This window comes from Equus przewalskii, chromosome 1, assembly GCF_037783145.1.
Source record: "Equus przewalskii isolate Varuska chromosome 1, EquPr2, whole genome shotgun sequence".
NCBI classification, from domain to species: domain Eukaryota; kingdom Metazoa; phylum Chordata; class Mammalia; order Perissodactyla; family Equidae; genus Equus; species Equus przewalskii.
This window is the reverse complement of record NC_091831.1, coordinates 171,783,365-171,810,604: the sequence shown is the minus strand read 5'-3', so window position 1 is coordinate 171,810,604 and position 27,240 is coordinate 171,783,365. Positions and strand designations below refer to the sequence as shown.

The window sequence follows — 27,240 nt, the reverse complement described above, 5'->3', positions numbered from 1 at the left end:
ATTTTTAAATTAAGTATAACTTAGCCATCTTGAATATCTAGATATGCCCCAACAGATGTTGAATTGTGCTTTAGGGAAGCAGAAACATTTGTTCAACACTCCAACACTCCATATCTATTAGTGTAAATTGGCTCAAATAGTTCTTAGAAGTGGATAGGTTATAAATAATAAAAGAATTTATGGACAAGTAACTCAAGACACTACAGATGACACTCAAACACATCTTTTTATTATATACTAAAGTTAAAAATACAAATCTTATTAAAAATGCTTATGAAACATTGTATACATAAGTACTGTCAAATACTATTGGATTGTGACATTATGTACATTTGCTAATGTTCATTAGAAACAGAACGTACATAACTTTGCTGATAACGAATTTCAGAAGTCAAATATTTTAACATTTGGCAACGGTGAAGTAGTGATCTGCACAGGAAGATGTTTGCAGAGGTAAAAGAGTAAGAAAATAAACGGAATAATGCAGATATTCCTGCCCTAAGTGTTAATAAGTAGATCTCTTCCTCATCCTCTTAAGTCTCGTTAGAACAGAAATTAAAGTGCACAAGACCACCAGGAATACTTGATTTGGTTGTCCCTTAAGATATACTCCAGCCAACTGCGCTGCTGTAGTGAGGGTTTCGATTCTTTGTACTGTTCCTGAGGTTTTAGAAGCTAATTTTGCATGTGGCTAAGGGAAGAGGAGCCAATGCTTCCTCAATTGCACCAAGTGGCCTTAAAGTGTGGAAAGACCAAAGATAAAAACGCTAATTTGGGAAAAGATTCAAGGAAATTATCCCAGTCTATCTTGCCCTAGGAATAAAATTAGGATAGCAACCTAATTTTACCTCTGGAAAATGCTTACTAAACTCTGTTTCAAAAGATCAGACGTGTACAGCAAGCACCACAATACTGTCAGTTACCGTCCACTGTCAGTTACCGCATCGTGAACACCAGGCGCAGAAACTTGCCCTCTAACGGGTCACGAGAAATACAGGCAGAAGCATGTTATTACTTGACACTAATGTTACTAATTAACATTCAGTGTAATTTGTAAAAATCGGTCACCACCGTCAAGTCAAGGAAGAGGAGAGGAGAGCTGCTAGTCTACCAAAGTGCTCCTTTTAGCTTTCAAACCCAAGAGCTAAATTGGGGTAAAACAAGATTGTAGAGTAAGGCCATCAGTTCTAAGTAAGCTGATGATGCCAAATATACATACTCATGTATATATGTTTAAATTTCAGTTCTGATTTAACACTAATGTACTAGTACAAACCATTTATAGGAAACATTTTATCAGGCTTATTTACAAACACACGATGAAAGACAAAGACATGGAAAATCAAAAAATGGCAGATAAATGCAGCCATTTAGCAACATAGTTCACTAAAGACAAGACAGGTTTGCATAATGTTTTTAAAAAACAAAGAAAAAAGTTCAGTAAGAAACCCCTACCATATATACCTATTGGTCATTGGACCTACAAGGCAAATAAATGTAATGATCATGATTAAACTTTTATTACTGTCTCTTAATAACATATCAACATGAGGTCTACTTAGAGTACTACCTACAAATACACAGTCTCTCATGATTCGATGAGAATATTAAGTTACTGAATACATTTTTTACTCCCATGGCACATCACATTTGGTAACACTAATAAGGTAGCTTTAGATAACACTTAAATCATGATTATGAATGTTTAATTGAATATTTTCCTTTCTGTAGCTGTGAAATGTAAAGCTTAGATTTGCTTCCATCAGGCCTCTTAAACCAAACTTCATCATGGTTAATTGTTGTAATTACGGCACTAAAAAGGAAAAAAAAAAAAAAAAGGAATGAATGAATGAATTACAATATGCCTCCTCCACTCATTTTAGAGTACCAGCTATAAAACCAAAATAGCTGGACCACAAGAGTAGATCCAGGGATGTAACTGTCATTTACCAGAACACTGCACTATCAGCAGGGCATGCTGTTAAAAATATCACATTCAGCAACACTTAATAGATAACCACCTTTCTTTTCTTAATAGAGTTGGTAAAATTCACTACTAGAACTATTAATGCACTTTGTTCCCACTCCATACCCAGCCCACCCCCCAAAAATATAGAGTGCAGCTAAAATCGCTACTTGGGCGGTATGACACCTCCAACTCACAGCAGCCTGGGCTGTAGGAAATCTTTCCAACACCAATGCCTTATTCCCAGGGTCAAACCATCTACGGTACTTGTACGAATTTTTCTGGACACTACTCATCTTTATGTAGAAATCTCTTTAAAACTAGATTTGTGTTTAATCCTCTTTAATACTATTTCATCTCAACCACTTTCATGCTAAGTAGCAAGTAAAATGTCTCAAAAGCAATACGATAAAGCAAAGAATCCAGGGGTATCGTTTATAACCTAGTGATTAGTTCAATGGGCTTCTATGAGAAAAGTTATTGTACACAACACTCCTGGTATCCTAAAAATTTAAAGATGAAATTACAATCCAATTAAAACCACTGTGTTTGGAAAATGAGTATTCTAGACTAAATGCAAACACTTTATTTACCACTGATACCTAGGAAAAGATGTTTTCCTACTGTAGAAGGTTACTACTCTGAGAATTACATCCTAAACTACCAAAGGAACAGAAGCAGTGATTAGCATTCACATTTTCCAAAGGCCACAACCAGATAAAACTTAGAAGGCCATATACATAATTATATAAACTTTATTTAAGCCTAGACAGATTGGGTCTTTTTAAAAGGCAATTTTTACTTTCAAGCTATATTTTAATTACTGTTCCTCTTAAAGTTTTCATTAATTTTCCATTCCTTTCCTATTCTAATTGATACAAATTCTTTTTATCCAAAATACTGTAATACACCCAAAAAAGTTAAGGGTTAATATTAATAGGTCCACCAAAAATTCATAGTAGTCTAATTTAAAGGTCATAATATTAAGATCATAACAATTCATCAACTATAAGAATTAACAATCAGGATCACTTACCTGCTAAATAATTCCAACATTTCCACTTGTATTAATGCTGCATTCACGAACTTAATATGTAACTCTGGTGTATAAATACTAACACTGATGTACACACATGCCAATCAAATCATATGTCAAGAGAAAAAAAGGATCCACAGAGAACTAATGATGCACTATGAATGTATGCCTATGGAGGCAGCAAATATTTATTGATAACAATGTTGCAAACTCTAATACTGAGCAAGACCGAAATGATAAAGGCTTTTTACCTTGTAGGACATTCATCTTTTTTATCAATACATATAGTTTGTCCACGTATATACCATTCACCATCATAATACAATCTTCCCTCTTCAGATCTAGCACTGTGCAGATGTTTTTCCAGTTTCACAGGTGCTAAAGGGATCAGTTCAAAAACTGTTATATTAATAAGACATTGTCAGAAGAACAAAAGCGCAGAGCATTAAGAATTAACACCAATCCATGCATATACGTGAAAAAACACTAAAAATATTTCTTAGATAACAAACCTAAATCTAATAGAAATAAGAGAAATTTCTTACGTTTTTTATAAAATTCACTAAGTTTTTAGTTTAATTACTAAACAAAAGCTAAACAATGTACAATAAATCATTCATCAACTAGACAAGTGCCAGAGGGGAAGCAGGTATATTATCAACTACTAGTGCCAATTTTAAGTAGGATTTAAAATATTCTAATTCCAGATATAGTGTTTACTGATGAAATGAAACCCCTGCTGGGGGAGCTCTTCAGTCTGCAGACGAGTTAACAAGCCTGACTCAACAAGTCCTCATAGGGAAGATTTCTGAACTTAGACTAAATGACTTACGTTCTGTTTTCACTCTGTGTGGACCCAATGTAGCCATTGCCTTAATAAAAAAAAGAGGAAGGAAGACATCATCTGAGTTCATAGACTAAAAGTATATTTTCGTATCTATTTAATATTTACCACATACTGATAACCTCAATAACAAACAGTGAAATATAATCTTCAGCTGCTCTAATAAACTGTTCACGTCTAAGAAATATGAATAAGGAATATATACAAAGAATAACAATTTCTCCTGGAAGTGTTATCAATACCTGGAATAATCTCTAACTCTCAACTAAGAAGTTGCTAAAAACGGAAAAATTCAATAAGGAAAACAAGTCTCCACTTTCAAACAAGCACAGAAAATCCTGTAACTCTTGAATGTTTGATGACAGACTGTAAGACACGTAATAAGGGTTCAAACATCCACTTTTGTTTATTCAACAAACATTGAGTGCCTCTGTAAGCCAGGACCGGGCGAAGGACTGGCATAGAATGGTTATTTATTACTTGTGGGGCAACCTAAATAAAGGCTTTTCTGTATACTTTTGCATAAATTGCTAATTACATTATTACAGGAGAAAATATAATCGAGCTGCTGACATGTCTCTCCTAAAATATTCTTGCAATCCACTATTATGTGTATTAGCATTAACTGCCTTAGAGAGATTGTTACAAAGTAAAGCATATTTACAATAATCGTATTTTGATATATTAGTGAAAAACCATAGAATCTTAAAAAGTAGGCTATAAAAACATACTTATATTCCATTGCTCTTTAATCATACCTTCCTAATTGTTGTCCAGTCTTCAAGAATATCAAGATCTTGCAGCATATAAACTATATATGGACGTTGAAAAGTCAAGGTCAATTTAGCTGTAAGAATTTCACACTTTGAATTATATGAGAACGGAGTGATGATTTCTGGCCATAATCCTCTGGCATACTGAATTCTGACTTCAAATTATTCTTCAAAAAACTTAGTACCAGGATAAAATATATTTCAATACTTCAGATGTTATAACGATATTCTCTTAATTCTATGATATCATTGATGGTAAGATACACCACCAACCTAATCACTGTTTTGAGGTGCAGGGGGCAACATAGGGAATGCCGAGATTGAATGCATCTATTAATTTAATTTAAAGGCACTCCAATTTCAGAAACATTAAAAATGTTAAAAAGTACACATCAGAATTAAACAATCGCGCTATATACTAAACAGCTGTTGCACATCTAAGCCCTTGTGAACTGGAAGGCCATATGAATTTTCAAAGTTGAGATTGTAACTAAATTTCTACTCCTCCCCACCCCTCTTAATCTAATCTTACCCTTAATCTACCCTTCTGCCTTCAATCAGTTTTATAAATCATCTTTTGCTTATTCCAGGATCATACAAATAAAGTCAGTGTACTAACAGAAGTTACAGAGGTATGCACAAGGCAAAAATTCACATCAAGGCAAAAGAACCCCCCGAGAATTTAGGAAAGGATATCTGAAACCACAACTGGCTTCTTCTTATCAGGACTGAAAGGATCCTTCCTCTTTTTTCTTGACTGGAGCTCATCATTCCACAGCTCTGGCAAGTCAATAAAAATCAAGTATTAGCTGATTTCTGGAGATCAAAGGGGTTGAAAAAAGGCTATATAATTTCCTGGTAGCAAAATGGCATTGGTGGCTATGTATATACACATATGACTATATAATTTCATGAGCAGCTATAGATAGATGAATTTTTCTCTGCCTTTATTAAAGTAAACATCAACTTGGCACTTAATGACTAATAATTGATGAACATGCATCAGGCACTTTGTTAAATACACATTACATGCATTGTCTCATCTAATCCTCAAAGCTACCTCTGAGGTAGGTATTCTTATCATTTCAGTTTGACAGATGAGAAGACTGATTTAGAAAAGCTAAACTGTCACCCACTCACCCAGCTGGTAGATGATGGAGCAGGGGCATTAAGGCTCAGCTCGTCTGACCCCACTATGCCTACTCTATACTAAAGAAATCAAACTTACAACAGTAAAATAATACATATGCAAGAACTGTAGGATAACCCAGTAAACCTGCCACACAGTGTAGAAAGCCTTTTCATAATACCCCTGAAAAAGCCAATTTCACATTCGATTGATCTAATTATTAATAAGTCTTTTTCCTTTTTATGAGACACAAACCGGCCTCCCTGAAACTTCTATCCATTCGCCCCGATATGCACGGTCCTAACGAGAAAAGGTTTCTGTTCCTTCTTCCACGTGACGGTCTTTCAAGACTCAGAGGAAAGAACATATACTGTGACTGTCTCCCAATACTATTCTTACTGTCTTCCAATCCTATTCCTATATTATAATAACATTCTTACTGTTCTCATTTGCACAGTTCCTGTCACATTTCGATTTTGTCCATTTTCATGTGCTCCATTTTCTATGTCCTTCTGAAGTGTGAGCTCAAATCAAAGCAACAATCACAATCCTGTCAAGTTCTTCAGAAGTCTCCCCTTCCCCTCATTAGGAGACCTCACTTTACATACCCTGATAGCAGGAGGCTAAGCTATCACGAGGCACGACAGTAAACCAAAGGCTCAGCGTCACTTAACCAACCACGCCAATCCCATCACGGCCGTCACCTGAGGTGATGTCAATGCTGTGCCTGTCCTCTTCGAGCCTCCTTATCTTCTCCTCCAGCTCACTCTGGACGGTATCATATAACAAAAGCTTTTCACTCTGGGGAAAAAAAATAGGTTACACATAAGCAGAAAGGAAAAATCAGTCTATCTTAATGAAGAGTACTAAATAACAAAGTACTTTAACATATGGCGCTTTTGCTTTTTTTAGCTCAACTTAAAAATGTTAAAGATGAAATGTCAACTACGTGAAAGAAATGAAACTATAGAATAGAGAATCTAAATACAGATTTAACTACATGCAATTGTTTAAGAACATCTAAATTTATACGTGATAAATAAAGAGGCAAATATTTACCTAATAAAAAGGTAAAGTAAGCTCTCATGGCCCCTTTTAAATATAAGCAGGTCCCACCTGTCACCATAATGGAGAAGCTGTCCTATAAAGTACATCATTATAAAATGGATCATGTTTTCTCATTGGAACAATAATCGGGCCTTTATTCCTCACTGACATCTCAGCATCATATTAAAAGAGACTAATATATACCATAGAAAGAAAGATTCAAGCACAAATTTTATAATCATTTTAAATAACCCAATTATTTACAAAATCATAAAATTACACACTAATTATATCCAAATCTCTCAACAAAACTATAGAAAGATCGAATGACTTTCCCAAAGAGACAAGACTGCTCACTGGCAAATCAAACTAGAACCCACACCTACTAATTGTAGCCCATTGTTCTTCTAATTAGAAAACACTGTACCCCTTATTTTATTTTATTTATTTATTTATTTATTTTGAGGAAGATTAGCCCTGAGCTAACTACTGCCAGTCCTCCTCTTTTCGCTGAGGAAGCCTGGCCCTGAGTTAACATCCATGCCCATCTTTCTCTACTGTATACATGGGACGCCTACCACAGCATGGCATGCCGGGCAGTGCCATGTCCACACCCGGGATCCGAACCAGCGAACCCCAGGCCGCTGAGAAGCGAAACGTGTGAACTTAACCGCTGCACCACTGGGCCGGCCCCTGTACCCCTTATTTTAAAAACCATAAAATGTGCATAAGTCTAATATACAGATTCATTATGTAAAAAGCTTATGTCAGACTCCCAACCCACCCACCACATGCTCATCTCCAGTAAGGATATTAGGCTATTGGGATCTAGCTAGACACGATTGTCTCATAGAGCCTACACAGTTAGATATGATTTAAGCGGAAGGCATAGACCACAGCCATTTGGCAGCATTCCTGGTGTCAGTCATGAAGTCCTCTCTTTCAGGTTTGAAACTGAGAGTCCACACATACTTGAAGGTTCTCCTGAGTGGTAGAGAAGATGACTTTTGTCAATCTCAAGCCAGGAGCTAGAGAGAAAGCAAAGCTGAAGAAGACTAAAACTAGATCTCATTTGAGAAATTATCTCATTGCTACTCTCTATGCTTACCCCCTTTTACTTGTTCCTCTGTCTTTGCTACAAAGTCTTACGAAATATTCCAGCCTTATCTACATTGTGCTAGAAGAATTGGGAAATGTTATATATCAGAGAAAAAGGGAGAGCAGGCCCCAGCCATGGTCCAGAGAGCATGACCGCTGTAAACATACCTGGACTGTCCAACCAAGGCCGACTCTGAATGCAGAGCAAGAGCGATAATGCTTTTGCTTTTATGAATATGAAAGTTTAACTGGTGCATTCTCTTTCCTTTCAATTGACAAATTTGTCCTAGGCCAAGCAGAAATTCTAAAATAAATCCACTAATCATCCTTTATAATTAAAAAACAGAGCCACAGTGGGACTGAAATGCCTGAAGCTTTGAAGGCATCTCTAAAGATATTCTAGGTACACTTTCAGGTGTACAGAGAGAAGGGCCTTGAATCTATTCTCATTCTTATTTCTGTGTTCTTCTCTCCTTTATCCGCACCGCCACAAGACCCTCCAGAGGCTTCCCTACGGAGGAAAGAAAGTCATAATGGAGCAGCTGGAAGACGCCTGGAAAAGACAAGGGCATCCAAACTCCTTGCTTTGGTGCCTGCAGAGGCTTCTATGTTCAACAGGTACTTCAGCTTTTTGAAAACACTAATTATAACTACATATCTGGCTTCCAGATCCCATACCCCTCCAATCCCCACACATGTACTTAGTGAACCTGCTCACTGAGCCCTTCCAACGCTGACACCCCTGCTGTCCTCATCAGGGCAGCTTCGAAGGGCCCCAGGAAAGTGGCTCCGAGGTTCCGCGTTTGTGCTGGTCTCCCCCCGGCCTGTGTTCAGAACCAAGTCCCCTTTGGCGGCGCCCTGACTTCAGGACTGGTGTTCTGGGAGATTTTGAAGGGCTAGCATCACCAGAGAGCAAAATATACTAAAACTCTACAATCATAGTGTTTTAAAAGCGTACTGCACTGGAATAAAAAGATAAGCAGAATAGAATTTAAAAGCTCAGAAACAGATCTGATTATGGGAAATTGTGGTATATGATAAGGTAACTTTTCAAGTCATCTGGAAATCTGATGACAATAACTGACAACAGAAAAATGAGTTTAACTATAAAAAGAAACAACTCTGGTTCTTTGCCTCACATTATACAAAAAAATAAATGGATTAAAGAGCTAAATTTACAAAATAAAATCTAAAAGAACTAAAGAAAAGGTGGTGACTACTTGATGCTGGGATGAAGGAAGCCTTTCAATGCACAAAATTAGAAGGAGAAGTCATAAAGGAAAAGACTAATACATTTAATCACATAAAAATTAAAAACACATTAAAAAGCAAACAAAAGTAAAAGGAAGGCAATTAAAAAATATTTGCAAGATGATAAGAGCTTAACCCTAAGATAGCATTAAACAAGCAGGGATAAATCAGTAAGAAAAATCTAAGTATTTTCCATACTCTCTGCCAAAATAGGCCAAAGAAGAGAGAGTGAGAAAACACAAATGCAAATTAAAATGGGTACTATGTGATATTATTGTTCAGTTGGCAGGGTTGTTCTATTTTTTCAATTATAATAAACAATGTTGACTAATACTGAGTGTATAAACCAATTCAACACTTTGGAAAGTAACTTAGAAACAAATATTAAGGCCCTTAATGACTGTATCCTTTGATCTACTAATTATACTTTGAGGATTTTATCCTAAGGAAATAGAAACCTCAGGTAAAGGTGTATGTGAAAGGATGCTCACAATAGCAGTATTTGTAACGCATAAAATGAGGAACAAAGTAAAATCCACTGATAGAATACTGGCTATACAAATTATGGTGATCCATATTACTGCTCTGCAGACAGTAAAAATTCAGAGTTCAAAAAAGTAGGGAGAGACTTCTAGGATAAGATTACAGATGAACTCAGATCATAAACTCTCTCTTCCCTTAGACATAATAAAATCAACAAAAAATATGCACAAAATAAATCAACAAACACCACTTGTAGTTCTCACAAAGGGAGGGGCACAATCTCATGCCATAATCTCTGAACAGGGTAACTAAACTAAGACAGGACACCGAGATCTGCACTACGTTACGCCATCCACGAGTGTGCACTTTGTAAAGAAAGAATGTGAGAGAAGGGACAATGTTCTAAAAAGTCTGAGGACAGCTGTCAGATCTAGAAAGAAAGGAAGGAGGGTCGGGATAGACGCTCTAGGGGAAAACAGACAGAAGGTCCTAGAGAGAAGGCCCCTCCTCGTCATGTTAGGCTCAACGGTGAGAAGAAAACTTCTAGAGCTCAGTAGTTGACAAGCTCTGCACACAGGCAGGTTTTACTGACTCACTCTTAAATATGAATAATGGCCAAAGATGACTAGTCATTTGCGAAAAGCATACAAAGCGAAAGGCAGAGAGAAACACAGAAAAGAAGTATAAAAAAACAGAGACAAGTCAAGAAGGAAAAAATTTCAAAGTAACTATATTTAATACTCAGAGAGAAAAGAGATTACACTCATGAAAAAAGAACAAGATGTTATAAAAAATATAAAAAATGAGTAATCAGAGGACATAAGAGCTCTTGGAAATTAAATATATAACAGAAATAAAATATTCAGTAAACGAATTGGAAGAGAAAGTTGAACACACTCTTAAAGGGAACAAAATAAGAAAGGGAGGGGGAGGGACAATAGGAACAAAAAAAAATTCAAAGATCAATCTTGGAGGTCCAGCATTCAACCAATAAGAGTTCCAAAAAGAGAAAACAGAAAATTACGGAGAAGAAAGTATTAAAGAAACAATACAAGAAATTTCCCAGAACTAAAGATAAGAGTTTCTTGATTAAAAGGTCCTCTGAGTATTCAGCATAATGAACGAAAAGAGACCCACATCGAGGCATGTCATCTGTGCTATTCCACAGCATCAAAGATTAAAAAAAAGATCTGAGAGGTGTTTAGGAAGAAAACAGGTCCCATACAAAGGATCAGGAATCAAAATGATAAGAGGCTTCTCATAAGCAATACTGGGAGCTAGAAGACAATGGAACAATGCATTCAACATTCTGAGGAAACATGATTGCCATCTAGAATTCCATATTCTTTTAGGTATGAGCTTTTGGACATGAAAGACGTGGGAGTTTTAAAGCATGTCCAATAAATCTTTGACACTCCTGCCTTCAAAAGGTACAGGCTAACTCCTCGCCCCTTGAATGCGGGCAGGACGTAGTGACTCACTTCTAATGAACAGAATGTGGCAGAAATCTAGGTCATAAAAATCACAGTCACTTCTGTCTTGTTTTCTTGGATCACTCACTCTGGGAGAAGCCGGTTACCAGGCAGTGGGGGCCCTCAGTCAGTGCAGAGGCCCCTGGGACTAAGGTTTCCAACCAACAATCAGCAACAACTGGACAGCCTCGTGAGAGTCACTGTGGAGGCAGATGCTCCAGCCCCTAGTCGAGCCTTCAGGTCTGTGCTTCCCTGGCTGACCTCTCCACTGCAGCTCCATGGGATCCCCTGACCCAGAGCCACCCAGCAAGGGCGCCCCCAAATTCCTGGCCACAGAGACCACAAAATAATAAATGTTTGTTGTTGTTTTGAGGAAGATTAGCCCTGAGCTAACATCTGCCACCAATCCTCCTCTTTTTGCTGAGGAAGATTGGCCCTGAGCTAACATCCATGTCCATCTTCCTCTACTTTATATGTGGGACGCCTACGACAGCATGGCGTGCCAAGCAGTGCCATGTCCACACCCGGGATCCGAACCAGCGAACCCCAGGCCACTGAGAAGCGGAACGTGTGCACTTAACCGCTGTGCTACCGGGCTGGCCCCAAGTTTGTTGTTTTAAGCCACTAAGTTTTGGACTAATTTATTACAAAGCAATAGATAACCAATACAAAAGGTCTCAAAAAACTGAGTTCTATATACCTTTTCTCAAAAAGCTACTCTACAAACTGAAAAAGAAAACAATATCTAGCAGGAAAAATGTAAAGGGGAGCTCCAGGGTGATGCTGAAGAGACAGCCCATGAAGACAGAGATGCAGCTGGCCTGGACAGCATCTGAAGGATGGAGCAGGAGGACAGGGGATCCAGGAGTTTAGGGGCTGCTCCCATGAGGGAAGATTCCAGAAGAAAATAGGACTCATGGATTACTTGATGCACTTGATCACAGGGAAAACAGCATTAGGGGGCTTTCTTAGATCTGCTGGAATCTGGAAGGAATTGGTAAAGACAGAGAAAACTAACAATAAATGAAGCAATTATTAACTCCAAGGTTAAAAAATACTTGTACAAGAAGGGAAGTTTAAGCATAGTATAACTCTTGGCTCAGTAAACAATGGTTAGTTACAACAGAAACAAAAATTGTGGCATAACAATATTAGGAGAATGGGATGAGGCAAACTATCATGGAATCCTCGGCTTTCATAACAGGAAACATAAACCTGATATTATTTAGAAACATGAGGATAAATTGCAGAAGCAGTAGCTAAACGAGAGAGAGAGAACTGCCGCTGGGACACAGGACTGAGAGATGAGAAAGGGGACTGCTGTTGCTCCTTATAAGCCTGTGCCTTCAGAAATGTGTACACACGTTATCTGTTCAAAGCAAATTTTCAAAGAGTATTTAGAGATGTAGGGAAAGGCTCATGAAATGCTGCTCGTAAAAAAGTTAGGTTAGTCGTGGGGCCGGCCCTGTAGCTGAGTGGTTAAGTTCTCCTGCTCTGCTTCCACAGCCCAGGGTTTCACCGGTTTGGATCCTGGGTGTGGACATGGCACCACTCATCAGGCCATGCTGAGGCAGTGTCCCACATGCCACAACTAGAAGGACCCACAGCTAAAAATACACAACTATGTACCGGGGGGCTTTGGGAGAAAAAGGAAAAATAAAATCCTTAAAAAAAAAAAAAAAAGTTAGGATACAAAATAGTATATATATAGTCATACCAGGTATATGAAAAACAATTTTACAAACATATGCACACTTTTTAACAGTGATTAACTCTGTTTAGCAGATTATGGTTGATTTTATTTCCTTCTTTAGATTTGTTTCTCAAGTTTTCTCAGTAGACACATTAATGTTATAATCAGAAAAAAAAAAACCAATTAAATGAATAGAAACCAAAAGATCAGAGCCCTGAAGAGCTCTCATCAATCTTCTCAAGAACTGAATCCTAACCCTGAACCCTAAGAGCCTGACGGAGACCTTGCTCCCTCCTGCTGTCAGCTCTTAATACTCATCTCCAGCCCTGTGGGGGCTTAAATGAGATAACCCAAATAAAGTACCTCCCCGTTTCAGTGTCTGGCACATTGTAGTATTCTGTCAACGTGATTTCCTGCCCGAATTTGACACAAACCATCCAGTGCCGTGGTTGCCTCTGTGGGTCTGGGCGTGCTCTCTGCACACGCACCTGTGTAAGCAGCTCCAGCCTCTGCTCCTGGCCCCTCCTTCCTATCTGCTGCTCATCAAACTTTTATTCCGACAGTTGGCAGCGTGTCTTCCTTCTTCCCACTTCCCTTGCCTCTCAGAGTTTTTTCTATATGAGTCAAACGCAGAACTAAGGGATAAGCAGGTGAAAAGCCCTGAATAATAAGATTCAGATTTAATGATAAACTGCACGAATACTAGAAAGATCAAACGATTTCAATCCTGGTTCTGCTGCTCATTAATTGTGTGACCCCAAGCAAATTACTTAACCTCTCTGAGCCTCATTCATAAAATCAAGATAATTCCTATTCCATAAGGTTGCTGTAAGGATTAAAATGAGAATGTGAATATAAAACACATAACACTCTAAAGATAAGTTTCCTTTCACCCTTTATTTCCCTCTGTCTAAAATGTCCTTGAATTACTGGTGAGTACCTTCAGATTAATTATATAATTAAACAATTATTTATAACATTAATTATACGTTAAACATAAAAAACATCAAGCCATAACCAAAGTAGAAGAAATTTAGGTAAATATTTAGCATCTTTATGGAGGAGGGAAGACTTTCAAAGCTGAAAAATGATGGAACAGAAAGAATATCAATCTATTTGTCTAAGTAAAAAATATTACTTGAAGCTATCTTGTTGGCTTCTATTTCTGGCAATATAGTGGACTACATATCCCCAAAACACAAACAAAACTCCCAAAACACCTAGATAGATACTCTAGATAAAATATCACAAGGATCCTTCTAGAGGTACAGCTAAGCTCTTAAGAAAATCAGAGAGACCCTCAACGACCAAAAGTAAACACGGAGCCAGAAACCAGCATGCTAACCGGATGGTGAAGCTCGGGTCTTCTTGAGTGTATTTGCTGGTGTCAATAACAGAAAGGCAGGGTTTTTAGTGGCTGTTTGAGAAAAAGAGAAAGATCTTGGGCAGAAGCAAAGTGGGGAGTGAGAACTAGGATCCTGCACAGCTCTGAAGGGTTACCGCCTTCCATGAAAAGGCAGACTAGAGAAGACCCACCTGAGGGAAATACAACTGTCTCAGCCCAGGCAGTAAGTGGGGAAAAACGTTTTCCCTGAAAAGATGTCATCTCAGGCCTGACCTCCACGTATTTGAGATTCTAATACAGACTACCTGCATCTTCCAGGAAATCCCAAGCCAAAAAACCACAGCAGTCACGTGCTGGTGGCAGGCCAGGATGCCTAGCTGAAACAACCTAGCGGAAATAAAAGCAGACACTATCGCTATATCCTCTGCCCAAGGCTCAAAGAACTCCTACCATTAAGCCTGCTTTAGTCCAGAATGATGAAGTAAGGAAATAAGCTGTGAGGTCTGGCAGAAATTTAAAGACAGCAGAACTAGATTCTAAAGAACTTCAGGTAATGATTTATTGAATAAAAAATATGAATTAAGTATTAAGCAATATGAAAGACACAAAGAGGACTTACATACAGCTGATTAGAGCTCCTGAAGAAAGAAGTAGGGAAAATGGAAGAGAGGCAATATCAGAAAAGATAACAGCTGAGAAGAATAATCTCTGTGGGGACACACAGTAGAGAAACTTAACAGTAACAAAGAAAAGAGCTTAAAAGCAGCCAGTGAGAGGAACTAAAAGAAAGTTATCTACAAATGATTGTAGACTTCTAAGCACAGACTGTGGAAAGTAAGATCCTAAAAATGTTAAGAAGAAATAATTGTCATCCTAGGATGTTATATCCCTCTAAACTGTCCTTCCAGAATTACTACAGATAAAGCTATTTTTGGAAAAATAAAAATTGAGCTTACCACTAAGAGACTCTCAGTGAAAGAATGCCTAGGATGTTCTTCAAGAAGTAAAAAATAAACCAGCAAGGAAGAGTTGCATCTCAGAAACAGTGAGCAAAATAACTAGTTAAATGTAGATAAACCTAAAAAGAACTACATCTATGAGCTCAAAATAACATCTCATTTGAAGGGTGAAAAAACAAGATGGAACCGAGATAGTGAACAATTATCATCTGTAATTTGGGAAAGAGTAATTGGAGTTAGAGACTTGTAAGGTCCTTTATAGCTCAGGAGGAGGACAGAGTTATTGATTAATATTTAGATCCTACTAAGGTAGGTATGCAAGCTGAAAATTTAAGGTAATCGTTAAAATAATAGAAAGAGAAGGTATGGGGGCAAACATTAAAATAATAGAAATAGGGGCCGGGCCCGTGGCCGAGTGGTTAAGTTCGCGTGCTCCGCTTCAGCAGCCCAGGGTTTCGCCGATTTGAATCCTGGGTGCGGACACGGCACCACTCGTCAGGCCACGCTGGGGTGGCATCACACATGCCATGACTAGAAGGACCTACAACTAAAAATGCACAACTATGTACCAGGGGACTTTGGGGAGAAAAAGGAAAAATAAAATCTTTAAAAAATAAACAAATAAATAATAGAAATGGTATGATTTTATGATGTTATTTTTTACGGAACTCAATAAATCATACACACCCCCAAAAATGTCAGGAAAGAATAAAAAAGGATAAAGCAGAACAACTAGAAAACACAAAATAGGTTGGTATTAAAAATCAAAATAATCACTATAAATATAATTAGACTAAATTTACCAGTTAAAAGACATGGATTGTTAAGATGGATTTTTTAAAATCAAGGCATATACTACTTACAAGTAATACACCTAAATATAAGGCCAGAAAAAGTTGGAGGATACAAAAGGATAAAAAAAACCTCTTATCAGGCAAATGCCAGGCCAAATAAAACTAGGATAGCTGTTTTAGTTATTTCTAATGATCAGACAAAATAGACTTCAAGGCAAAAATCATCATTACAAAGAAGAGCATTAAAAAAGGATAAAATGTTACACTTATTAAAAGATGTAAACCTCTAAAATGTGAGAGTCTGATAAAATAGCCTCAATAGACATATACAAAGCAAAAACTCCTAGAAATATAAGGAGATACGGGAAATTGACAAACACCAATCCCATTTACAAGAGCATCAAATACTTAGGAATAAACTAAGGAGGAGAAAGACTTGTACACTGAAAACTACAAAACACTGATGAAAGATATTAAAGAAGACACAAATAAATGGAATAGACATCCATGTACATGGATCAGAAGACTTAACATCGTTAAAATGCCCATACTACCCAACGGCAATTTACAAGTTCAATGCAATCTCTATGAAAATCCCAAAGGTATATTTTTATAGAAATAGAAAAAACATTAAGTGGACATTTGACACAAAAAAGAGATGGAAATGCTGATTGGCAGAAAAACAATGGAGTATGTAATAAGTAATGTGGAGATTACCTATCCACAAGCAAACAATAAAATTAGATCCCTACTTTATACCACACACAAAAATTAAAGGTAGTTTAGCAATCTAAACGTTAAAAAGCAAAACTTCAACTTTTAAAGGAAAATACATCTTCTTATCTCAAAACGGGGAAGACACAAAAAGCACATAACATAAAGGAAAGATGACAAATTCAACTACATTAAAATGTAAAACTTTCATTCATCGAGTCATCAAAAAGAGTGAAAAGACATCTCACCACTGGGTAAAAATATTTGTAAAGCATATAATCAGCAAAGCATTTGTATCCAGAACATATAAAGAACCTCCACAGTCAATGAGGCAAAGACTGATGGCCCAACATAAAGGCAAAAGATATGAACAGGTACTTCTTAGGAAAGAAAGTCCAAGCAACCAGTAAACATCAAAACATAATTCATCCCAGTTGCAATCAAGAAAATGAAACAAACTCCATCATTTTTATACCCATCTACTCTTAGTATTTTGATAACTTATAAAGATTTGGTATATTAAAGGAAGATAAGAATCAGTATAGAACTTGTCATTTTATTTCCACTAGTATATTTATGATCTTGTCTAGGCTTTATGAAAAGTTATCTGCCCTAAGATGCAGAAATAGATCTAGAGAGTCAGAAATTAATAATATAGACCAACATCCTAACTATAGTCCTGGATATACATTTTTTTGAGTCTTAACTTGATTATACTAATTATACTAATATTTTCAGTGATGCTATATGACATAATCTTTACAAAGTCTTTTTAAGGTAATAGTTGCAAAACTTCTAAAATTATCTCACTTAGTTTTTTTCTATGGTCTCTTCTGTGTGTCCTATACAGCTTCCAATGCAACTGTATTTAAAAAAAAAAAGAAAGAAAGAAATCATACAAGCGATGAGCTAAAGTACTATTTAATTTTATCTCACTTATTTACTTTTTTAACTACTGCACTCAGAAAAAGACTTGAAGAGCTGAAATTAGCTTAAAAGTTAAGCAAAATAACAGTACCTCACAATGCTGGCGAGAAGCTTGAATTTCACATTCATATTTGTTCTTTACAGATTCTAAGCAGAGTTCTCTATAGATTCCTGCAACCAAACACAATTACTCTGATTATGTTAGGAATAAGGAGTTTCATTATCACTTCCCTACAGAAACTCTGTCCTAACTGTATTTTATAAGATGAATCAAGAAGAAATTGACAAGTGATTCTAACTCTATTTTTACAAACTAAAAATTAAAAGGCTCAGTTAAAATATAAATCAAAGAAGAATAGAAAACTTAAGAATTTAAGAGCTAGACAGAAACTACACTGCAAATTTTACTTCTTATCCCATTCTTCTAAAGAATACTCCAAAATGTTTGATAAAGAATGATCAAAATGAAAATAAAACTCTTTTCCTACGAAAAACAAATTCTTAGGACTCATAATGAAAACAGAGTCAATAAATTCTGGTTTCATTAATTATGTATATTCAAAGTAACAACTGGATACCATAACCACTAAAACTAGTATTTTTAACTATTATTTATTTTCAGAGTCTGAAACTTCCAAGAGGATTAAATATATAAACTGATATAACAAAATGTGTAAACTGATATGCAACAGCATAAAACAGGCAACATGGCCATGCAAGACGCCATCACAAAAATGGCAAACAAAGAGCTCTAGATGTATATGCTAAACTCTATGCCATAGTTGGCCCTAGAAATGTAATTCTCTTTCTTGTACAGTAAAGGCAAGAGACAGATATCTGGAACTATGCCATTAGCAACACATTCACACACACTACTCTCTGTATAATCAAAAAGTAAAGGAGGCCACATAGTAGAAAAGTGATAACTGCCTCAAGTAATATTTCCTAAACACCCAGTGAGTCTCACTTAGCTCTTTTAGAATGTCGAAGAAAAGTAAGGACATGTTTACTTTTAAGGGTACACTAAGGTAATATATAAAAATAGCAGGTTAAGTATCACATCATCTACATACTTAATATTAAGCACTCGAATAAAATTTGGTTTAAGGTGGATTTAGTACAAAAAGAATCTATTACCAACAATTTGTTAGGTGTTACATAACAGGCACATGAGGATCAATTAGCGTCTCCCAAAAACAAAACAATCAGCATCTCCATTGATTAAAATTCAGTTTTTAGTTTGATTATGAAAAATCATAAGAGACCTACAAATAGACACATCCTTTGTTATGAGCCCTAGGACACAATACCGAGGCCAGACCCCAGTTATAAACAGAAGACTAAAATTTAACCATACAAATACAGCACATCTTCATTTTATTCTTCATTTAGCCACAAAAGAGCACACAAACGGATCCAAATAAAAAATTATCATTAAATTACAGAGTTAAAGGCTAATTTCCTGTTCTTAATATCCCGATCAAACATTTTTAAGTGTTCTTATAAATAAAAAAATCCTTATCACTCCTATAGATGAAATATACTAAGTACTTAAAGTGAACCTTAATTTACCTAATAGGAAGTTAAACTGTGAGAGTAACAGTATTCCTTAATGAAAGTATCATGGTTTCTAATTGTTTTACATGAGAAAGTATCTTCTGAACAACACTGTTAGTAATTTGAGGCCTTTTTTTTGATCCCCCACAGCAGCAAAGAAAAAGCAAAAGTCATTTAGTAAATAATTGTGGGCTGACTGATAGTGAAATACTCTGGTCAGTGTAAATATATCTGTAATTCCACTAACAGCAAACACTCAGTTGATAAAACCTTTTAAATCTATCAGAGTCCATATTCTACCACATGAAAAGATGTTGCACTTTCCTACCTGCTACCTTTGTACGAATTTGCATATTTTCTTGTAAAGTTGCCAGTGGTTCCAAATATTCTGGTGCTTTTCCAGCTATGACTTCTTGTAGTTTTGCATCCACCTGACTTAAGCGTTCTTTATAAAGTCTTAACAAAGCAAAAATTAAGATATTAATTTTAAAAGCCCAACAAAGGCTAACAATTACCATTTCTATACATTATCTCTTCCTAATATCATTTATATTCTAATAAGCTACCAAATGTATTTTTGCCTTGATCTCAAGAACTCAGTGACATTATTTGACTTTTGCACATAATCACAAAACAGATGTTTTTCTATCTTTTTTAAGATATATCACTAATGGTTAATTCACAATACAAAAAATACAACTGAAGTAACTACTTTTTGGCACTTCAGATTTTTATTTTTGTTTTAATTGTAGAACAATAAATCGATTCTAAGAGAAAAGGTCATTTAAGCACTGAATTTAAAAGAAACAAAGAAATTATTTTGAATAATTTCGATATAGACATTACTAGTTGTGAAAATAAATTATTCCCTGGCTTCTCTCCACCTCTCCTGAAAAGGAGTCAGTATTACAATATTCAGCCCACTTGATTTTTAAAAAGAACAAAGAGGAAGCACAGTGATGAAGGTAAAACCCATGACTATAGAACATGTGATCTGACGCACCCAGGCTGTCTGGACTGCAGATGAAGAAGCCATAACAAAACGAGCTGCTCAGTGGATGGGGAAATGAGAAACGGGGCAGCGGATCCTTGCTGCCATATTTACGAAGCTACATAAAAATACTCTAATTTGCCAGCTGTCACACCAATACCTTTAGCTTGATTATCAAAGACAAGAGTATGTGAGACAACTCTTTATTTTAGAACAGAACTAACTCTTTTTAACAGAAAAATGTTTACACTGTCATTCTTTATGAAAGGCACTTCTAATCCTGGTTTTGTGGCATTTCAAGGATATCTTAAAAATTTCAAAGCCTATTAACAATTTAAGATCATTTTTTTAAAAATTCTTTTTTTTGCCGTTTATTACTTTATGATAGGTGAAGACCGTGTCATACTATGTCACAAGGATGGCATATAGTAACTTCCAAAAAAAGCCACCAATTATGCTTGCAGGTGCTGGCATAACTAGCAGTTGGCTTTGAAAACATGATACCTGGCTTTCATATAAAATTCTCCTCTTTCCTCTTGAAAATATAAACCAATACAATTAAGAAAATCAATATTAATTGTCTATAATTGATCGTTATAATTAGCATAAAGATTTATATGATGATTCTGAAGGAACAAAGCAAGTTTGAGTGTTAATGCAATAAATATTCTTTTTTTTTCCAAACAAAAAGGGAAAAATTATCTGAGTTAACTGCCAAAACAATACATTGTCACATTTGGGTTATATTTTTCTAAAACTCAAGATACAATAATAAACAAATGTGTAAAGTCAGAAAAGTACAACGTGATACTTATAGTAATTACAAATACAACTTTAGGCAAAATGCTAAAAATTTGATACAAAGGATGACTGCACCTGAAAAATATCAAACTTACACAAAATATTGATAAAGTATCCTGAATGGGTGAACAGCATCTTGAAGGAAGAAGATATGTGAATTAACAATATGCAATTAACTACCCTTTTAAAAGAATAGATTCCTCAAAATCAGTATAATTTCTACAACCTTGGAATTCAAGTATAAACTCATCAAATGCAAGGATCCTTAGTCCCTCAGCAGCAACCACAATACACTTCATAGAGTAGATGCTCAATTAATGTTTGTTGGATATTGAACATTGAAATGAATGGAAACTCAGGTGGTATAAGTTCCTCTATCTTTTTAAGGAGGTGGAAGAAGTCACTTTACACCACTATACAAACTGCAAACGGTGCACTTTCTGCCTTATGAAAGGAGTGCTATCGTGTTCTGTGGTACTAGAACAGGAGAAACAGAATAATTACATCATCATCATCATCATCATCATTATTATTATATTTCCCACCTCTTCTAAAGAGGATTTGAGACAGCTCACAGAGACACACAGTGCAATGGGACAAAATAACAAACAAGCTAATTGAGGCAAGATGAAAAAATTTATAAACCTGGTGTAAAGATTAATTATTTTTTTCCAAAACATTATTTCTGGATACCAATTCCTTGAGAAAGAATCCTATTACATAATAGTAATGGGCCTACTTTTAACACTTTCACAGATGAATGAAGCTGGTAGGGGAACTGGCTCGTGTTCACAGGGAGCTACGATAAAGCAAAAATCAAGGCAACCAGCCCCAAGATGAACAAGAGGCCTAATGACTGACTAGCTGCAAAGTTCTGTGTAATATGTTGTACTAGAGCTTCAAAGTAATTTTCATTTCTTGGATTACCATAAAATACACTTTAAAAGCTCAAGAGCATATCTTAATTGTATGAGAATTATTCATTCACAGATTACTTGTGCTAAAATACAAAAGCACAAATTTACTTCCTCTTTTCCAGAATGATCCTGGATGAATTCTCCATGTTGTCCAAATAATGGATTCTTTAGGGATCCAAACTAATTTTAATTTAAAATCAATAATGTAAAGCTTTAAAATAGGAAAACAATACCATGTTTTTTAAAGCCCAAATTTTAAACCTGTAATTCTTTTGGATTGTTTACATTAATTTGTTGTACTAGAATGGAACATTATCTACACATTCATCCTAATGCCAGTGAAAGTTAAGGCCAGAAATGGCATAAACAGCAGGATTTAGATGGTAAACAAATCTGTCCCATTTTAGTGTGGAAATTCTAGATATTAAACGGGTTTTCGTCTCCTCTTTGGGACTCCCTAGGGAAGCAGTAGGAGAAAAAGAATAAGCAGCAAAATCATGAAGAATTTATAAACTGAAGAGCAGCTTCTGAATAAATTAAGGTGTCTATATCTCAGAAGTTTCTCTCTGTCATTCACAATTCCTAAAATGCAGCTACGCCCCATGACCTTGCCAGCAAGTTCCAACGTGAAAGCTCACCTTCAAGATTTTTTTAAATCTGCATCTGCATCTATTCTGTTCTCTCAAATCACTGGGGCCCATTCTTGTGTTACCAACTTCACATAAGAGTTCTGGCATGATAAAGAGGGGAAAAAACAGTATCTAATAAGCACTCACTACACGCCTGGCAGAAGGCTAGGAATTTTACATATTGCTCATTCATTCCTCACGGCAGATAATAAGGAAGCTATTATTTTTCCTTTTTAATCTTTCAAAAAAGCCTGGGTTCAGCACCTATGCTCTTTCTACTCCTCTACATTTCCTCCAGTGTAATATGCCTCAGTGGAAGGAACACCACAGCAGCACAAGGAGGCAGAAAGCCTGGCTTAATTTATCACTTTCTGATATACTATGGGCAAATCACTTAGCCTCTCTGAGCATCAACTTTCTCACAGGTAAAACGGAGATAAGACTATCTATCTTCCAACCTTATGGAGCGCCTGCAAGAAGCAAACTAAACAACGCATGTAAAAAACACATAATGTGTGTACTATTCAATGTTAAGATATAAACAAAAATCACTATGCCATCTTTGGGAAATATTCTCTCTTATTCTCAAATTTTAACAATGCTATCTTTATCCAATTATTTAACAAAGGAATGAACAAAGCAGATTAGAACCTGGGTGCAACAACCCAGGGGGAATATTTTAACTACCAACATTCTCATAGAAATCTTATTTCATCCCCAAAAACCTGCCTCGAAACCCTGAGTTTAGTTAATACGGTCTTCAGCAGGCAAACAATGGTTGAAGCCCCTTTCAGATCACTCAGTCCCATAAAATACAAAAAGGGAAACAGTTCCGAGGGAATACCATTTCTCTTGCGCTGGAACACATGTGACATGGTTGAGATTCAGTGACAATGACCTTCTGAAGCCACTACTTACTGATCCTTGAGATCGGTGAACTGTTTTTCAAGATTGGACATTTCATCTAAACATTCCATTCTTCTTCTTTCGCAGTCCTCATCATCCATTTCTGTTAATAAAAAGGCAAGTATCAAAGATAAAATTAATTTTATGTTCCAAATATATCTGAATGTTAATTCAAATGGTAAAAAAGAACAAAACAAAACCTGTAACATGAAGTTAGATGTGCAAAGCCTATATTAAGCGTTAAGAGAAAATAAACATTTATCCAAAATAATTTCCACTATAGGTTTTAACCTAAAATACAGATGAGAGTTAAAACTAGAGCATTCTCTAGACCTTCTTATTTTCATCCATTTTTAAATCATTTTAAAGGGCTACATTAAGCTATGACTATGAAGTAACTAACCCACTTTTTTTGGTTTGTTTTCCACCACTCACCAGAACTTAAGTACCAAAATGATGACATCCTTTAAAGGTTAAAATTGCTCAAAAACACTTTGGGAATTCTTCTTTCAGAACTGCTCACAGGGCTGATTGCCCAGACACATAAAAAAAGAAAACTAAACTCATTACATTTACCACAGGATATCTTGGTCTCCTCCTCTTATACTCCCATTGTTCCCTCACCCCACATTACTGTCAGTCAGTGAGAATGAGAAGAAAACAAGCCAACGCTTTAAGGAAAGCAACGGTTAATTACCAGGTCTGTCCTATATTCCATATCTTCTATTTCTACCTCACATATATTCAACACATCAAAATAAATGAAGTGCAAAGTGATCTGCATCTTGATCTTCATCAAATAAAGGTCAAACTATAAGGATCAAATTACGTCCAGTTATTTTCATATAGCAAGAAAGTAGATGATTCATTTTTTTAACTTTTCTAAAACAGATTAAAATTCTTTCTGGCTCTCAACAGCTTACTCTTTGACTATGTAAAATTTGGTCCCTCAAGATGACTCACTCCCCAATATCTCTGGATAGCAGAGTTTTTTCTGTAGCCTTAAGACCTGCTCGGTAGAAAGGTTTAAGACTAAAACTGTGCAAGTTTAACATGCAAGACATATGGCAGAAAAGAGATGCTTTTACAAGAAGCAAAACTCTGAAATTTATTTAAATCATTTCTTTGCACTTAAAAAATCTCACTTGTAGTTCAAATTATTACTACATTCTTCACAAATTAAGTTGTCCATTATTTTCTGGGATGGAATAAAAACCAGTGAAAAATCACAACAGTCAACATAAAAACTAGAGAGGGGGAATTTTAACAAATAGATGTCATTTTGCGAGATCCTAGCTCCCATCAAAAAAACAAAGCACACTTGATGATAAAGTGTTTTACAAATCTAGGAAATGTATTCAGACAGTCTAGATGTTCCTTCTTTGTGTTCCTCACTTTTGAAATCTCACCTACTTTCAAAGCTAGACAGAGGACTTCCAAATTATGTTTCCCATCCTAGACAGGTTCCACTGCCACATTTCCATCTGTCAGTTGGGCACTCTGACTTAAATACAACACCATCACCTCAAAAGCAACATGTCTGAACCACTCTCTCTTTCATCTTCATTTCAAACCTTTTACTTTCCTATTTCTGTTCATGCTACCACCATTCTCCTTGTATGTGGGTTTTCCCTCTTACCTTCATTCCTAAACTTGCACTCATCAATCCTGTTTTCTCCTTTTTTGAAATCTTTCACATCTATACCCTCCTTTTCCTTTTCTAGCTCAAATCCTCCTCCCAACCAAACTGGTTTTCTCACTGTTCAAATAAGCCTTAAGCTCTGACCTTTGCACTTTTTCTTACATTCCTCCACCTTTAGAAACAACTGGACCATTACCACCCCAATCTAAATTGTACCCATTCTTCAAGATAATTAAGGTAATCCCACCTTCTTCAACTAGCCTTTGCTGACCACCCTATTCTGCCAAGATTGCCTCTGCCTCTGAATTCCTACAGCATTGTTTATAATTAAGCATTCATTTGGCAATTTAATCAAGTGGCAATTTAATCAAGCTCTTTAACTGAGATCAAATCATAACTATTTATTTATACCTCACACTGAGTAGTGCCCAGTGCTGCACGAGGAAGCTACTCATAAACACTTATTTTTGGATAGCTAGTTTACTGATTGAAATTACTTACTTCCATGCAGATTTGCTTTAAAAGGGAAACCTGAAAAGAGAGCGTCGGGGCGATAACAGACTGTCATCAACCTGTCACCAAGCCTTGCTTTACATGGCCAAAATCAAGCCAGGAAAGAACTAAGTCTCATCCTCATCATGTGGATAGAAGGAAAAGAATCTAGGTAATCACAAGTTCCATTTATTTTTTTAATAACCGTTCCTAAAAGTTTGCAAAATTGATTTGTGGTGTTAATGTGCCCCCCATTCCTTCTGCCACCCCGACCCCCAAAAAAACCTGAAACAGCCCAAAGTTAGAAAAGATTGCAAGGAAGAAAAGATTTGGAGAATTTCAAAGCTGCCGAAAATCAGCCAATTTACACGCATAGGAAGATCCAAAATCGCTCCTGATGTTGGGCTCTTCTTCTCAGTCCTGAAAAGTTCAGAGAGATGCTGTAAACTGGCCACATCCCAAGTCAGTCCCCGCAAGAGCACCGAAGTGCAGGGCTGACTGACAGGCTGACTTGGACGCTGAGGTTAAGTTCTGAGCCAGCCAAGAGCGGGTACAATCTACCGTCGGCCCGACAGCACACCCATGTTGAGAAGTGAGGGTTGCACAGGAGAAAAATAAGGGAAGAAGTGGGCGGTCTGGGTAGAGGAGGCGTTTCCAGGGTCTCCCAGACAAGCTGCGGGGCGTTCCCCGCGTCCGTCGAGAGCCCCGAGCAGCGCCCGGAGATCCCGAGGGCGGGTCCGACGGCGAGCAGGACTGCGCGGCGTCCCGGAGCGGGGCGAGCCCGGACCCGCACCCTGCCCCGCCCCACCGGCGGAGACCCGCCTGGAGCCAGCAGCGCCCCGCCGCCGGTCCGGGTGCTGCCGAGGGCCGGGAGCCAGTCTCCGCCCCTTCCCTCTCTCCCCGCCCCGCTCTCCCAGCAGGACGCAGCTGCCCGGCGTGCCGAGAGCGGCCTGTCGCGCGCCGGGCGCGAGCACTCAGGGTCCCAGCCCCGCTGGGTCGCGCACCTGAGCTATCTCCATCCTCGGAGACCGACGAGCTCTCCGTGTCCTCGTCCTCCGAGCTGCTCCCCTCGTTTTCGGCGTAGTCCACCTCCATCTCATCGTGATGGTTCGTCTCCTTCTTATCCCCTCGGGAATGGACTGGCATTTTCCAGCCGCGCCGCCGCTTCCCACTCCCGGCGCCCAGCCCGGCCACCGCCGCTTCAATGAAGGGCGCGCCGAACGCCCCGACCCACCCAGCGGCCGAGCTCGGTCTGAACCCCCTCGGCTCCTCCCCGCCCCCGGCCCGAGCCTCACAACCTAACCCGCAGGCTGTGCGCTGGGAGCTCTGCCATTGGTGGAGGCAGTCCTCCGAGCCGGGGGGCGGGGCTTGCCCTGCTCGGGTACGGTTGGTTGCCCGTAATTACAGCGCGGCCTTGCGGTGGGTGTCGGGGGTTGTAGTCCTTGCTGCGCAGACCTGCAGGTTCTGCTGGCTTCCAAGCCTCGACAACCCTGATCACTTCTTCCCTCTGGACTTCAAGTCCCACAAGGCACAAAAGCTGACAGCCTTGATCGCAGTTTATAAACTAAACAGAAACAGATTGTGCGAATTTGGTCTGTATTTAGTCTTTTCCCGCCAAATGATTGTCTGAGCTCCCTGGCTGTCCAAGATGTTACTGTCAGAGGTGAAAAGATTTCTAGCTTGAGGAGTTTTTCTCCTCTTTGAGCTTGGGGGAACTGGAGAAACGTCTCTTGTACCTAAGAACCTTTATTGCTACTAATAAACTATTATATTG

The 27,240-nt window shown here is 37.5% G+C and overlaps 1 protein-coding gene across 4 annotated transcripts; it reads right to left on the bottom strand.

The window, feature by feature from the left end:
- Positions 1-207: 207 nt before the first annotated feature.
- Positions 208-27,240, bottom strand: BRMS1L (BRMS1 like transcriptional repressor). 4 transcript variants are annotated; one of them, XM_008512950.2, is made up of 11 exons: positions 26,471-26,819; positions 23,345-23,435; positions 20,976-21,015; positions 19,417-19,544; positions 17,623-17,702; positions 6,453-6,549; positions 5,316-5,399; positions 4,605-4,669; positions 3,835-3,874; positions 3,254-3,380; positions 208-1,813 (listed from the first exon to the last, which is right to left on the bottom strand). In XM_008512950.2, the coding sequence occupies exons 2-11, from the start codon at positions 23,388-23,390 to the stop codon at positions 1,696-1,698; spliced, it is 825 nt and encodes a 274-aa protein (XP_008511172.1). In that variant the 5' UTR covers positions 23,391-23,435; positions 26,471-26,819; the 3' UTR covers positions 208-1,695. The 4 variants fall into 4 exon arrangements, with proteins under 4 accessions (XP_008511172.1, XP_070444461.1, XP_070444450.1 ...); XM_070588360.1 differs by having other exon boundaries at positions 3,254-3,401; positions 26,471-26,817; XM_070588349.1 differs by lacking the exon at positions 20,976-21,015 and having other exon boundaries at positions 3,254-3,401; positions 26,471-27,240.

What these genes read in the sequence shown, in the direction of transcription:
- BRMS1L (XM_070588349.1), bottom strand. Translation starts at nt 26,612, where the DNA reads ATGCCAGTCCATTCCCGAGGGGATAAGAAGGAGACGAACCATCACGAT. An exon ending in AATTCGTACAAAGGTAGCAG is followed by an intron (nt 17,703 to 19,416) that starts GTAGGAAAGTGC and finishes GTTTGGTTGCAG; the next exon opens with GAATCTATAGAGAACTCTGC. An exon ending in CAGCATTGACATCACCTCAG is followed by an intron (nt 5,400 to 6,452) that starts GTGACGGCCGTG and finishes TTGACTTGCCAG; the next exon opens with AGCTGTGGAATGATGAGCTC.